This window comes from Fundulus heteroclitus, chromosome 4 (assembly GCF_011125445.2).
Source record: "Fundulus heteroclitus isolate FHET01 chromosome 4, MU-UCD_Fhet_4.1, whole genome shotgun sequence".
Lineage (NCBI taxonomy): Eukaryota > Metazoa > Chordata > Actinopteri > Cyprinodontiformes > Fundulidae > Fundulus > Fundulus heteroclitus.
The window spans coordinates 21,042,547-21,055,598 of record NC_046364.1 but is presented as its reverse complement, the minus strand read 5'-3'; the positions used below and the strand labels follow the sequence as shown (position 1 = coordinate 21,055,598).

Genomic DNA, 13,052 nt, shown 5'->3' with positions numbered 1-13,052 from the left:
TTTAATTTATTAAGCCATGGAGGTCTGGATTTGGAGCCAAACTAAAGTGGAAAAACACATTACAGGCTGATCCACCTTTGATGTAATTTCCTGAAGAGGTGGTGATTGGTCTCCTGACAGATCTCCTCCCAGACCTGGACTAACACACCTGCCAACTTCTGGACGGTCTGTGGTGCAACGTGGCGTTGGTGGATGGAGCGAGACATGATGTACCAGCTGTGCTCAATTGGATTCAGGTCTGGGGAACAGCTGTCCAGTCCATAGCATCAATGCTGACACACTCCAGCCACATGAGGTCTAGCATTATCTTGCATTAGGAGGAACCATGGCCAGCCACACCAGCATATGGTCTCACTATGGGTCTGAGGATCTCATCTCTGTACCTAATGCCAGTCAGACTACCTCTGGCGAGCGCATAGAGGGCTGTAGGCCCCCCAAAGAAAAGCCACCCCACACCATTACTGACCTACTGCCAAACCGGTCATGCTGGAGGATGTTGCAGCAGCAGAACGTTCTCCACGGCGTCTCCAGAATCTGTCACGACTGTCACACGTGCTCAGTGTGAACCTGCTTTCATCTGTGAAGAACACAGGGCGCCAGTGGTGAATTTGCCAATCTTGGTGTTCTCTGGCAAATGCCAAACGTCCTGCACGGTGTTGGGCTGTAAGCATAACCCCCACCTGTGGACGTCAGGCCCTCATACCACCCTCATAGAGTCTGTTTCTGATCGTTTGAGCAGACACATGCACATCTGTGGCCTGCTGGAGGTCATTTACAGAGCTCTGGCAGTGCTCCTCCTGTTCCTCCTAGCACAAAGGCGGAGGTAGCGGTCCTGCCGCAGCGTTGTTGCCCTCCTACGGCCTCCTCAACATCTCCTGATGTACTGTTCTGTCTCCTGGTAGCGGCTCCATGTTCTGGACACTACGCTGACAGACACAGCAAACCTTCTTACCACGGCTTGCATTGATGCGCCATCCTGGATGAGCTGCACTACCTGAGCCACTTGTGTGGGTCGGAGACTTTGTCTCATGCTGCCACTAGAGCGAAAGCACCACCAGCATTCAGAAGTGACCAAAACATCAGGCAGAAAGCAGAGGAACTGAGAAGTGGTCAGTGGTCACCATCTGCAGAACCACTCCTTTATTGAGGGGTCTTGCTAATTGCCTCTACTTTCCACCTCTTGTCTATTCCAGTTGAACAACATCAGGTGAAATTGATTGTCTTTCTTCTTAAGTGGACAGTTTGATTTCACAGAAGTCTGATTGACTTGGAGTTACATTGGGTTGTTCAAGTGTTCCCTTTATTTTTTTGAGCAGTATGTTATAGATGTCTTGTTACTAAGAAAAAAATTTAATATGCAAACTGGTGAGAAGGCAGCCAGCTAGCCAAGTGGAGGGGCACGTAATGCGGTGTGCCTGGAGAGAGGGACTAGAGCTGACCTGCAACAAACCATTTCAACCCTTCCATTTTCTTTTTTTTTTTTATGGTACCCACAGGATGGATTATTAACAGTTGCAAACATATACATCTGCAAGTAAGAGGCAGATTTCTGTTTTTTACCAGCTCTCTAGAGATGCTGACAGCTAACATTCATCTGTGCAGACAGTGAAAGTGGTAAGTCTTCTCGTGCTCTGCCACATAATCTGAACTAAAAGCCAAATTGGTGATGCGGAGGGCACTGCTGCACCATGTTAGCCTGTACTGCAGTACTTGTGCTCTCTAAAGGAAGTTGCTGATTAATGCAGAGAACAGAAACAACCGTTTCATTGTGTGTTGCCCCACGGCGACACTCAGTCCTGATTCCTACAGGTAAAGAAAAACTGAGGTGGTACGTACGTTTTGGTGTGTTGGGTCCCGTCTCTTTCCAGCACTGGATGCACTTTGTTGGCATGAGAAGGCAGTTTCTTTTGATGGAGATTTGCTTTTGGAAACGTTTTGGAATGATTAATCGAGAGGGTCTATAAGTCTAAACGCTACATAAGTATTAGTTTATTCAAAGATGTTCAGTTCATTTCAGATCACAGGGCTCTGATAATTTAATAATGAATATAATGCGTTCAACATGACTTAATAAACTGCATTTTGCTTGCTGTTGACTTGTGTCAACGATTGCGCTGTATTCACATACATTTACATGAGCGTTTAATTAGAAACAGGCATTCTGTGTTAGTTTTATTGTTCGCATTCAGTTTTTAATAGAGAAAATAATGAGGGAAAATGTGACTGAAATGTTAGCTGTCAAAACTGCACATTAACCAGAGGCCACAGTTTTAATAATGCCATATTTTCTTGTTATAAAATCACAACAGGTGATCAGGACTGATTTCACATCCAGGCGGCTGCTTTGCAGGACAAACAGGGGAGGAAGTACGAGGGATTGCTTCAGTTTAAGTGGCCATTCGTCTGAAAGTTGACAGCATCAGTTGCCACATTCAAAATGTGTTGCTTGTGAGAAATGCACTGATCTAGCTGCTAACTTGCTAACATGGTGTGGAAGTGGTATGCCAGCCTTAACATCTAAGTGTTGCACAAATTAATGGAAGTAAAGGCAGGACTATTAATAATCAGCGACATCTACACCGCTCCATGTGATTAGTAGCGTTTAGAAACTGTAACTGTTGGCCCAAAATGTTTCAGAGATGCACCAATCAATGTCCTAGAGTTTGTAATCAACCAATTTTAGTGACATATTTTTTTGTCCTGTTCAGTAAGAGCATAAAGAGATCCCGCAGCTAAATGTTTGTCATCTGAGGGAAGTCCGTATCTCAATGTCCTTTTTTAAGAGCAAGCTAATACTTTAAGCCCTGCATAAGGCGTGTACTTTAAGCTACACTTTGTATCTGGTTGTATGTCGACTAATAAACACATCATAGCGTATACCTACAACACCAGCTGTAAAGAAGCCATCATCATTTTTGATATTGATCAGTGCATTGGGTGCTGCTTAGAAAAAGGAAATTGTAACAGAAAAATGGATAAGATGCGAGTGATTTAGTGCTGAGACTATCACGGCTGGCTAACCGTTAGCAGCTAACGATGCTAAAGTTCATAGCTGCTTCATAGCTTCCTGTTGGCTCTAAGCTAAAAGGCTATATTCCTGGACTTTGTTTAAAGGGGACCCATCATGCCAAATAAACAATTTTAGCCCTTAAATACATTTTGTTGTTTACTTTGTTGACTCTCTTAAGAATGCAGAAGAGCTGAATGTTGTCGTTCCAGGTACTGTGTAGATCTCTTTATGTTCTTCATATATTTCAATCTGTTTAGTTTTCTCTATTCCCTATACATTTTTTTAAACAGTTACATCACAATATTTGCTGCAGAGCTGCTAAACAAGGTCATGGACTCGCAGCTAACCAATTTTGCAAATCTACCATTTTGATTGTTTGCTGGTTTTGTAGTCCAGCTTTAAGCATGCTGAAGCTACAAGTGGGTAATGCTGTGTTCTAGTTGTCCTTGGAAGTCAGAATTTCCAACCTCCATGTAGGAAAGATCAACTGGAACACACCTTAAGTTGGAATTACGAGTCAGAAAATCTGTGTAAAAGCACCATCCTGCTACTACTAGCAGCAACATTGAGTAAACCTTCATATTTTGCCTGTTCGTAAGATAGGCCCCACCCCCAATAATGCTAAAATCTTCCCTCATTCTCATGAATTGAATCCCAATTGATGAATAAACACATCAAAACTTGGAGCTTTGGGTATTTTGGTTTACAGATAAATGATGCATAAATAGGAATACCCTTGTAATTTATTCGTTTTTCTGTTGGATTCTACTTTTGTCCCCCTCTTCTGCACATTTTAGTCCTCACAGAGAGGAATCTTCAGAATGGGTCCATGTCAGAATTAGCAGGTTATGCCTCAAAGAAAACCGCCGATTGGTATTGGCCAGAAAGAGACAGATCGGTGCATCTCTGGTAGGCACACTGTTTTACAACTCCGTCAACACTCTTAGGACCACACAAACTAGTTACTAATTAGATTAAACCATTTCCTGGTTACCCTTGTTAATATTTCCTTCCTTTTCTAATCAGCATCAAATGTTTGTGAAAACAAGTAGAGAAAAAAAAAAACCCAGTGTGTTACATTTTGTCTCCTTCATTTTTTTTCAAATCTTTTCCACGTGTTTTTCAGCGGCAAAGATTTCTGAGTAAAGGGAAAACAAACCGCTAACTGAATATTAGTTTACTGAATGGCCTGACATGGCTCAACATCTATGACGCAGATAAACATGGACGTTTGTGCCGCACTGATTTCATGCCTCTCGCCCTTATTGTCATGCTGAAAATGGGCAGGACCCCCCACCCCCCCCCCCACCCATCCACCCCGCCTCACAAGTGCCGCATGCAGCATATGTGGAGCGAGGCTTTGGTCATGTGATTTCTGATGTCATGCATGCTCTGACGTCTTTGCTTCTTTATCGTCTGCCTCCAGCGAGGCAGACTCTGCTCTCATCCCGCGGCCTATCCCTCCTCCAGGCGCAGTTTCTGTTCCCTCACTCCTCACATTTTTATCTTCAGGTGTTTTTTGGGACCTGGTGTTTCATTAATGCACAAAAAGTAGCACTGTTCAGGTCGATGCCCTTGATGCATTAAAAACACCGTCCGGTTTTCGTGTTTCCGGGTTGTGTGTGTTTGGGTGTGTAGTCAAGCCTCAACCTTCAGCTCTCCTCTCCTTTGAACCCGGGGGGATTTAGTTGGTGTATGAATGTGATCGGGCGGCCGTGCAGTAATGCGGCAGGGCCTTTCTCTCTTTCTGTCTGCGTATCACATTAAAAGCAAAGAAGCGAGCTGCTTTTTGGCATATTTCACCGTTAAGCGAAGCGATGTGTGAAATGGGTGTGCGGGTGTTTTCTGTGTGAAGGTGATTATTGGGATCAGGAAGTGTGCTCGGCAGCGCAGAGATGCCTCGGTGAGGTGTGATGCTGCTCAAAACTCGCTGCTTCTATTTTTAGCCTCCATCCTCCTCTTCTCCTTCGTCTCTCTCTCTCTCTTTCTCTCTCTTCCCGTTGCTAGGAGGCGGGCTGCTGGGACAGTGTCCTGCAAGGACCAAAATGGTTCCATATGGTGGCTCCGTATCCAACCATCGCATATTTTTTTTTTTCAGAGCTCAATGTTTTACAAAGTAAACACATTCTCTCATAAGTTTTTCTATTCATGCGTTAATGATGCCATGCATTCGTTATTTCTGGGTTTTGACATTGATCGACTACAACCCGACCCCACTGATCCAGGAGAGTGCTAAGCTGCTACACCCAAATCATGAAACTGTTTCTAATGGCTTAAATGAACCTCATCATGTAACTTGCTTTATTACATAGTTTTTTTTTTCTCACTTTTTTAGAAATAAAATTGTTTCATATATTTTGGTAGTGTTTGTCATCCACTTTCAACTATTAATATTATGCAGCAGTTGGGCGATGCACCAATCACGCTTCTTCCTGACCGGCACCAGTTTATTAACTTCTGTAACTTCTGAGCTTCTGATTTCGTTATCAAAATAAATGTTTTTCCAAAAGACTATGACGAACAAAATAGGGAAAAAAAAAACGCACTGCTGGATGTTTTGTAATGTAAATGTGTCCAGATAGTGGCGGGCGTCAGTTTTCTTCTCTGAACCGATTTCCTGTTTGTTTACAGTGTAGTCAACAGTTTGTGTAGCTTATTTGTTGGAGGAGAAAAACAATTTGCAATTTCTCTGCTGTAGCCTCCATTTCCTGCCAATGTTCTTTTTGGACGGACGAGGGTTTGTGCGAGCAGGAAGTCATGATTCGAATGATCGGTCGAGGAGCAGCAGACGTAATGAACCCAGTTTGTGTTCTTCTACAATGAGGCCTCTTTCATTGGCTTCTGTGAAATTGTCATCAGCAGTTTATGTAACGAGGGCAAAAAAAAAAAAAAAAAAAAAGAAGTAAAATGGTTATCAGACTTGCGGCAGAGATTCTCTCAGCGCTCATCGTCATGTGCTTCGACTGGCCCGTCCCGACCCATGAAGTGTAATTGAATATTTCTGTGGTGGGAACTCGCTTTGGCAGCATTTGAGATGAGCAGCAAAGTGAAAAGGAAGTCTGAATGTGACAATTTGTCTGATTTCACTTCTTGTTGCCTGACTGATGTAGACGCATTTTACTCCAACTCCCTGCGTTACCTCTTGCCACCTACATGTTTTAAACCATCCATAAACACGAGTAAAGATGCACTGATCTGGTTTTTCCTGGCCTTCACCAATTTTAGATTTTTTTTCACGTTCAACCCTTGGAATCCCGGTTTCTTTTCAGAAACGAGATCATGTATCATCATCGTTGGTGTGTAAAAGCCATCATACAAAGCCATCCTCCTTTACATTATTTTAGGCTAACACTGAAAATATAATAGCATTATTGGAGTGGGAGGAGAATCCAGTAAGAAGAAATAAATATAGCATTTATTATAAATCATGTAAGGCAGATGTGGGCTAATCTTCATAAGTCAGGAGGTTTGTAAAAGATGATGGCTGCTCACCTAAACGTGGCCACATTGCAGCCAGAGCCAAATCTAAAACGCTGCCATGATGCAGACTGATCAGGATGTAAAGCAGGTGTGGGGGGGGGGATCTTTTTATTCTAGTCACACATGTAAACATGGGAAGTTTGCTGAACGCTGCAGAGGCTTCCTCTGGAGCCATGTGCTTTAGATTGAGCCTCCAGGTGGTCTGGCATTAATAAAGTGGTGAAAACGCCTCATGCCCAGTGTTAGGTACGGTGGAGGGTCTGTGGTGCTGTGGGGATGCTGTCCTTACAACGATCCTGGCAACCTTAAATGAATGAATCACTTATGTAAGTATCCAGTGAAATTATAGATTTAACATTATGCATATATAATATATATATATATTAATAATAGATCAAATTTAGTGATTGTCTGAAAAAGGGTATGAAGTTAAACTTATTTAATCTCATCCCTTCTCCTTCCTATAGTCCTTAACACCAACAACACTGAAATGGTTTACAGCTTCTTCCATGGCCGTCCCTGTCCACAGAGCCGAGTCCTTTAGAAGTCCTTTAGAAGACCTGCAGGCTGAGCTGAAGAGCAGAGAACTGTGGACCGTCTAGGAAGGTCGTACAGAAAGGAAAGGACAAAGATCTCTGTGTGTCAAATGTTGCTTTAGGACCAATTGCTGTCCTGCTGACAGGAGGCTGTGGTATGAAGTAGTAGCAGTCGAACTGCTAATGTTCACAAAATAAAAGTTGGATTAAAAAGAAATAAAAACTTCCGTGTGATTTTGATAAGAGGAGTTTAATTTGTGACTCTTTTATACATCCGTATCAGGAGGGCCAATAATGGTGACTGCAAGCATGACAAATATTGACCATGAGATGAAACGCAGGTTCCTTGGTGCACGTTTACGATCGATCCAACGGAAAAATGAAACTAAGGCTTTGTCCAATTATTATGGTTTTTACTGAACTCTAAGAACATGTGGAGTTTCTGTTTCTTAAACTTTTTAAAGGGAAAATTTGGGTATTTCTGTGATTGAAATCTGGGTCAGTGTTGGTGTATTTTCAGATGTCTGACCCGATCAGCTGCTTGCGTTACGTCACACGTCCGTAAGGCCGGAACCGTTTAGTAGTAAATGCGTGTCTGTGTGAGATCTGCACAGCCACATTCCTGGTCTACATGTCAGGAGCCGCTCCGTGGACGGTTCCCACCGCTTTATGGACCATTATGAGCCATGCGCTCATGACTCTGCACACAGAGCCCTCTGTTTGCTCTCCAGTCATGCTGCTGGCAGAAAGGGCGGAAGAAAACTCTCCCGCCATCTTTTTTTCAACTTTCACCCCGTTTCCTGCCTGGGAAATAATTCAAATATCGAATAATTCAGATTCAGAGAATTAATCACTCAGAGTTGTGTTATTGTGTCATTTTTCACCCGCTTTTGTCTCTCTTTTCTCCTTTTAGTCTGCTCGGGTGTGGATCCCCGACGCAGAGGAGGTGTGGAAGTCTGCCGAGCTCACCAAGGACTACAAAAATGGCGACGCCACGCTGCAGCTCATGCTGGAGGACGGGACGGTGAGACCATTAGCACACAAATGCGACTTTCAAGCAAACGTGGCCCCAGGGAGTATTTTAAATGGATCAGTGCATTTAATTTGTTCCCATCAACACAAACCGCTCTGAACTCTCACTCCTCCGTCTAGCAATCACAAAGAGGCACTTCTTTAACGGCGCAAGCTACCCCAACCATTAGCCATGTTGCCTCTTGTGATTTAAAATGCATGTGATTATATTAAATGTGAACACAAGCAGCACCAACATAAAGAAGGTTTGTGTTTGGCTCTGATTGCATCTCTGACTGTTTTTAAAAAGTTTCTAAACTTTGCCAACAGCATTCTGGGAACATTTTTCAAGATAATGTAGTTCAGCTGGAGAGCCTAAATATTTCTGCCCCAGCCTTATGAAAATGCACCCAGAAATGTTTGCAATTTGTGACAAATGTAAATTTTGCTAAATGGTTAGTAGCGTATCCTTCAAGCTTCTTCACATTTTGTCACCTTACAACCAGAAACTTCAGCATAGCGCTTTGGGATCTAACGCCACATCAAACACAAACAGTGCATTGTTGTCAAGGGGAAGAAAGACCGTATACAGATAAAATGTATAGAACGTGCGTGCATGCATCTGTTGTATTGATTTACTCTGATACCCTTGAGTAAAAGCCATGACCATCCTAGGTGCTTAACCAGTAAATAGGTGCTCATCTAAAAGGCTTCCTCCGTTCCTCCTCCCATGCATTCAACAATACTGTAGATTTGGTCACCTAGATTTACACGATACAAGTCTTACTATTGAAGTTTTAAGGATAAAGAAAGAACAAAATCTGTTAGGAGTTTATTCAAAGCACTAAATGTCATGTTGGTGCTTTGGGGAAGGATGTACCTATCCTGGGCTCAGTGGGACCCTGTACGTTGATTTTAAGCTGTTTTGTCGTCTCTCAATCTCAGGCCGTCGATCATAAGCTGGACCCCAAGACGAAGAACCTGCCTTACCTGCGGAACCCGGACATCCTGGTGGGCGAGAACGACCTCACCGCTCTCAGCTACCTCCACGAGCCAGCCGTGCTCCACAACCTCAAAGTCCGCTTCATCGACTCGAAGCTCATCTACACCTACTGCGGTACGCCCAGCAGGCCAAAAGCGAGACGGTCACAGCAGGGCCTTCAGCCGCCTTTTAATAAGCGAGCAACGTTTCAAAGTGTGCGACTTCATCGTTAGTCGACTGATCTTCCACGGGGCTCGGTCATGTTTACACTCTACGTTAAGCTTTGTTTATTGTCTTGAAACTCTTCATACTGGTTGCTGCGCTCCTGAACTGAGGAAACCGCTTATGAACGGTTGTCTCTCTCAGTTAAAACGAGTTAGCTGTGTCATCACGGTGTGTGTGGTGTTGTTGTTGTTGACGTAAAGCGAGATGATGACTTATCCCCCCCCCCCCCTTCCCCCCGCTGTCTCTCTTGCAGGAATTGTTCTGGTGGCCATCAACCCATACGAGACGCTGCCCATCTATGGGAGCGAAATAATCAACGCCTACAGCGGGCAGAACATGGGAGACATGGACCCGCATATCTTTGCTGTGGCAGAGGAGGCTTACAAACAGATGGCAAGGTGTGTGTGTGTGTGTGTGTGTGTGTGTGTGTGTGTGTGTGTGTGTGTGCGTGCTACCTGATGAGCCTTGCTTGCAGACCCTCCCTCTCTCCTCAGGGTTTGTAGGTCAAAGCTGGGCCAGAAATAGCCACACGGGGGGTCACTCTGTCTGCCTCTCTCTTCTTGTTCATGTGATCTCAAAGACACGCCCTCACAGAGAGAAAAAAATAAATAAATCCCACCCAACTCTCCTCCACAGCCAGACCGCTCCGTCTTTTCGGCCTCAGCTCCGGCAGGTTCGGTTTCCAGCTTGCTAGAATACGCGTCAGCCGTGGCAGCCCCGCATAAAGCAGTGTGTAATTGGTTTGTGCATTCCTATTTCTCCTCCTTCATTCTGTTAGCCATAAATAAAGACAAATGGCTTCAGAAGTCACCTACTTGAATGAAACCCCCTACCCGTGTGTAATGTAATCTCTGTATAAATCAAGCTGTTTTGTGGCTGAAAGCGTCTGAAGTTTATTAGTTATAGAAGAGTTATTGACTCATTTGAATCAGCCTTTTTTTTAAAGACATTTCATGCATAACACTGAATTTTTATCTTGTAAAAATGGTGTAAACCCATCAAGACGTGGCCAACCTGAGCGAGGAGTGAATTAATCAGAGAAGAGCTCCACGGTAACTCAAGAGGAGCTGCAGAGACCTACAGCTCAGGAGGGAGAATCTGTCGGCAGGACACAGCCATTAGTCCTGCAGTCTGCAATTAAGGCCTTATTGTAAGAATGACAAGAAAACAGCCATTTTTTTTTTTCAATGAAAGCCAAAAACCCTATTTGTAGTGTTGCCGTCTAGGGGATAACACAGACGTGTGGAAGAAGGAGCCCTGGTCAGATCAGTTGGAAATTCAGCCGATTGCAAAACTACTAAAATGACCCTGAACACACCACCCCAGTGGTGGAACATGGCGGTGGCTGCATTATGCCGTGGGCCTGATTTCCCTCAGCATTAAAGAGAAAGCTGATCGTCGTCGTTGGGAAGATGGAGGAGGCTAAACAGCAGCCGGAGCTGCGGTGGAGCGGTTTGGATCAAAGCATATTTCTATGGTCCAGTGGCCTAGTCAAAGCACAGACCTAGGTCTAGTTGAGGATCTGCAGCAAAACGTGAACACTTCTCTGCAAAGGCGTTCCCCACTCAAAATGTGCAAAGTAGGCAGAGAGGAGCTGTATCGAATGGTAAATTTAACTTTTAACTCGTTTAAAGTTCGTCAGCTGGCTTTTAACTTCAGTTGATGTTGTTTTTTTTGCTAATAAGTGAGTTTGTTTTAATAAAAGGCTGCAGCTCAACATACTGCAGGATCGCCTGAATAGTTTGGATCCTACAGGAAACTGAAACGGTCATGTCGCTGACATTGCTCTATACTTTAGCTCAGGACAGTCTTCTGTGTATTTGCTGAGGTTTGTGTCATTACTTAACTGTATTAAGAAATGTCATTGGACCCTAACTCCTACCTAAAATACAATATGATGCTAAAATACATAAAAAATGGCTAAAAGGATCTTTTTTTCAACATGAGCAACTTTTATCTTGTGTTCAACTCTCAGCCCCAGTTTTCATCTTATAATCTTACCTTGTTTTCATTTTTATTATTTGGCAGGGATGAGAGAAACCAGTCTATCATCGTGAGTGGTGAGTCCGGAGCAGGAAAGACCGTCTCGGCCAAATATGCCATGAGGTACTTTGCTACAGTCAGCGGCTCTGCCAGCGAGGCCAACGTAGAGGAGAAGGTTTTGGCTTCCAACCCCATCATGGAGGTGAGAAAAGCAGTTTACCTCTAGGAAATGATGATTCTGTGTGTTACTGCTGCAGAGTTACTGGATTTGTTTTTATCCATGCACCGATCAATCAGCCAGAGACTGGTATCGGCCAAAATTTCTCCTAATCAGGAAAAAAAAAACAATTAAAAGCAAAGACAGAAAATAGGCCAGAGAAATATATGAGCTTCATGGGGTTTCCTGTTGGATGTTGTGTAATGGAATAAAGAGAGAGGGTGACATTTACAGAGATATAACCATCTATTAGTAAGAGATCAGAACTGATTGATAATCAGCAGCTCAAATACCTAAGAATCAAGCTAAAATTCCCCACTGGCCCTTAAATGCATCACAAACAGCATCAAAAACAGCGTGAACTTTGCTGCCCTGGATTTGAGATTTACTAAAATCTGGTGGTTTGTGACAGGATTTGATGCAGAAACGAGGATATTATTATTAGTTAATTTTGGATCAGGTTCAAAACCAATACATCTATCAAGAAACCTGAAGCACATTTCTCTTTAATGTTTTAAAGTCTTTGGAAAAGAAAAATAGGAATGGTCAAAATCAGAACTTCCGGCCTTAAAGAAAAGCGGAAGACTGTATCGGCCAAGAAAAGCCTGATTAACGCATCTCTAGAAATGAGTCTAAGGACTTACTCCCCCTCACTAGCGTTTTAAAGAGGAGGATTTTTTCTATCCTACTATTTACAAGCTTGCTTTATTTCTGACTTTTTGCTCTGAAGAATGATGGCTTCTGTCCTCCTGACTCCTCCTCTCCGCTCCTTCAGCAGCCTGTGTGTTCTCCTCACCTCAGCCTGCTCTCAGCTGCGGCAGCAGAGGCCTTACCCTCGTGCACCTCGGTTTTTTCTCTTTCCTTTGCCTTTTTGTGTTGTTTTTTCCTCCCGTAGTGTCTCCTCCACATACCCCCCCCCCCCCATAAGTCCTTTCAAGCCTCTGCGCTGACATCGCAGTCTTCTTCCCCATCCCTCCTCCCCCCACCGAGCGAGTCAAGGATGAACTCACAGGATGAACAGAAGTCTTTCTCCTCGTGTCCCAGTGATGTCACCTCAGCCTGTAAACCTGGACCAGGAGCAGATGGTTGCATCAGCCTCGCCGATTCCACAGAGCCGTCTGTGTGAATGCTGGTTTGACTGAGGGAGGGTGTTGCTGTGTGCTGTTTGCTCATGTTTTGGCTGATGCGGGCAGATATAGCAGGACCTGCTCTGCTGAATGCCTCCCTGTCTGCAGTGAAAGACGGCGTGTTTGGCCCTAACTCAGCAAGAGCCCTCTGTGCTCGTGCTTAATCTAATTCTGCTCAGGCTAGCTGGTATTTGGCTTTGATGTGTGTGTTTATGCTCCCCCGCCCGTCTGCCGGCCATCTCTGCAGGGCTCATTGATCGTTGATCCCCGATGGGTTGGAGCATGGCTGCTGTTGATTCATTTTAATGCATACAGTAGGTCAGAAGCCAGTAGTACCCTCTAAAGAGGCCAGTGTGTAGAAGAAAGGCTCCTTTATAGCGTGGAAAGGTTGTTTTTACTGGAGCTGAATTTGACCCGCCAGGTTTGGAGAATACGTCTCTTTTCTCTCTTTTCTGCTTGTAAACACACGCGCTGTAGTTTT

General features: G+C 44.1%; 1 protein-coding gene across 11 annotated transcripts in view; it reads left to right on the top strand.

Moving 5' to 3' along the window:
- Positions 1-13,052, top strand: part of myo5aa (myosin VAa) — a 66,088-nt gene that overhangs the window by 12,315 nt on the left and 40,721 nt on the right. For all 11 annotated transcript variants that reach the window (XM_021309668.2, XM_021309669.2, XM_021309666.2 and 8 more), the window contains exons 2-5: positions 7,940-8,050; positions 8,983-9,154; positions 9,498-9,642; positions 11,273-11,429. In XM_021309668.2, the coding sequence (XP_021165343.2) occupies positions 7,940-8,050; positions 8,983-9,154; positions 9,498-9,642; positions 11,273-11,429 (585 nt within the window). The remainder of the gene's footprint in view (positions 1-7,939; positions 8,051-8,982; positions 9,155-9,497; positions 9,643-11,272; positions 11,430-13,052) is intronic.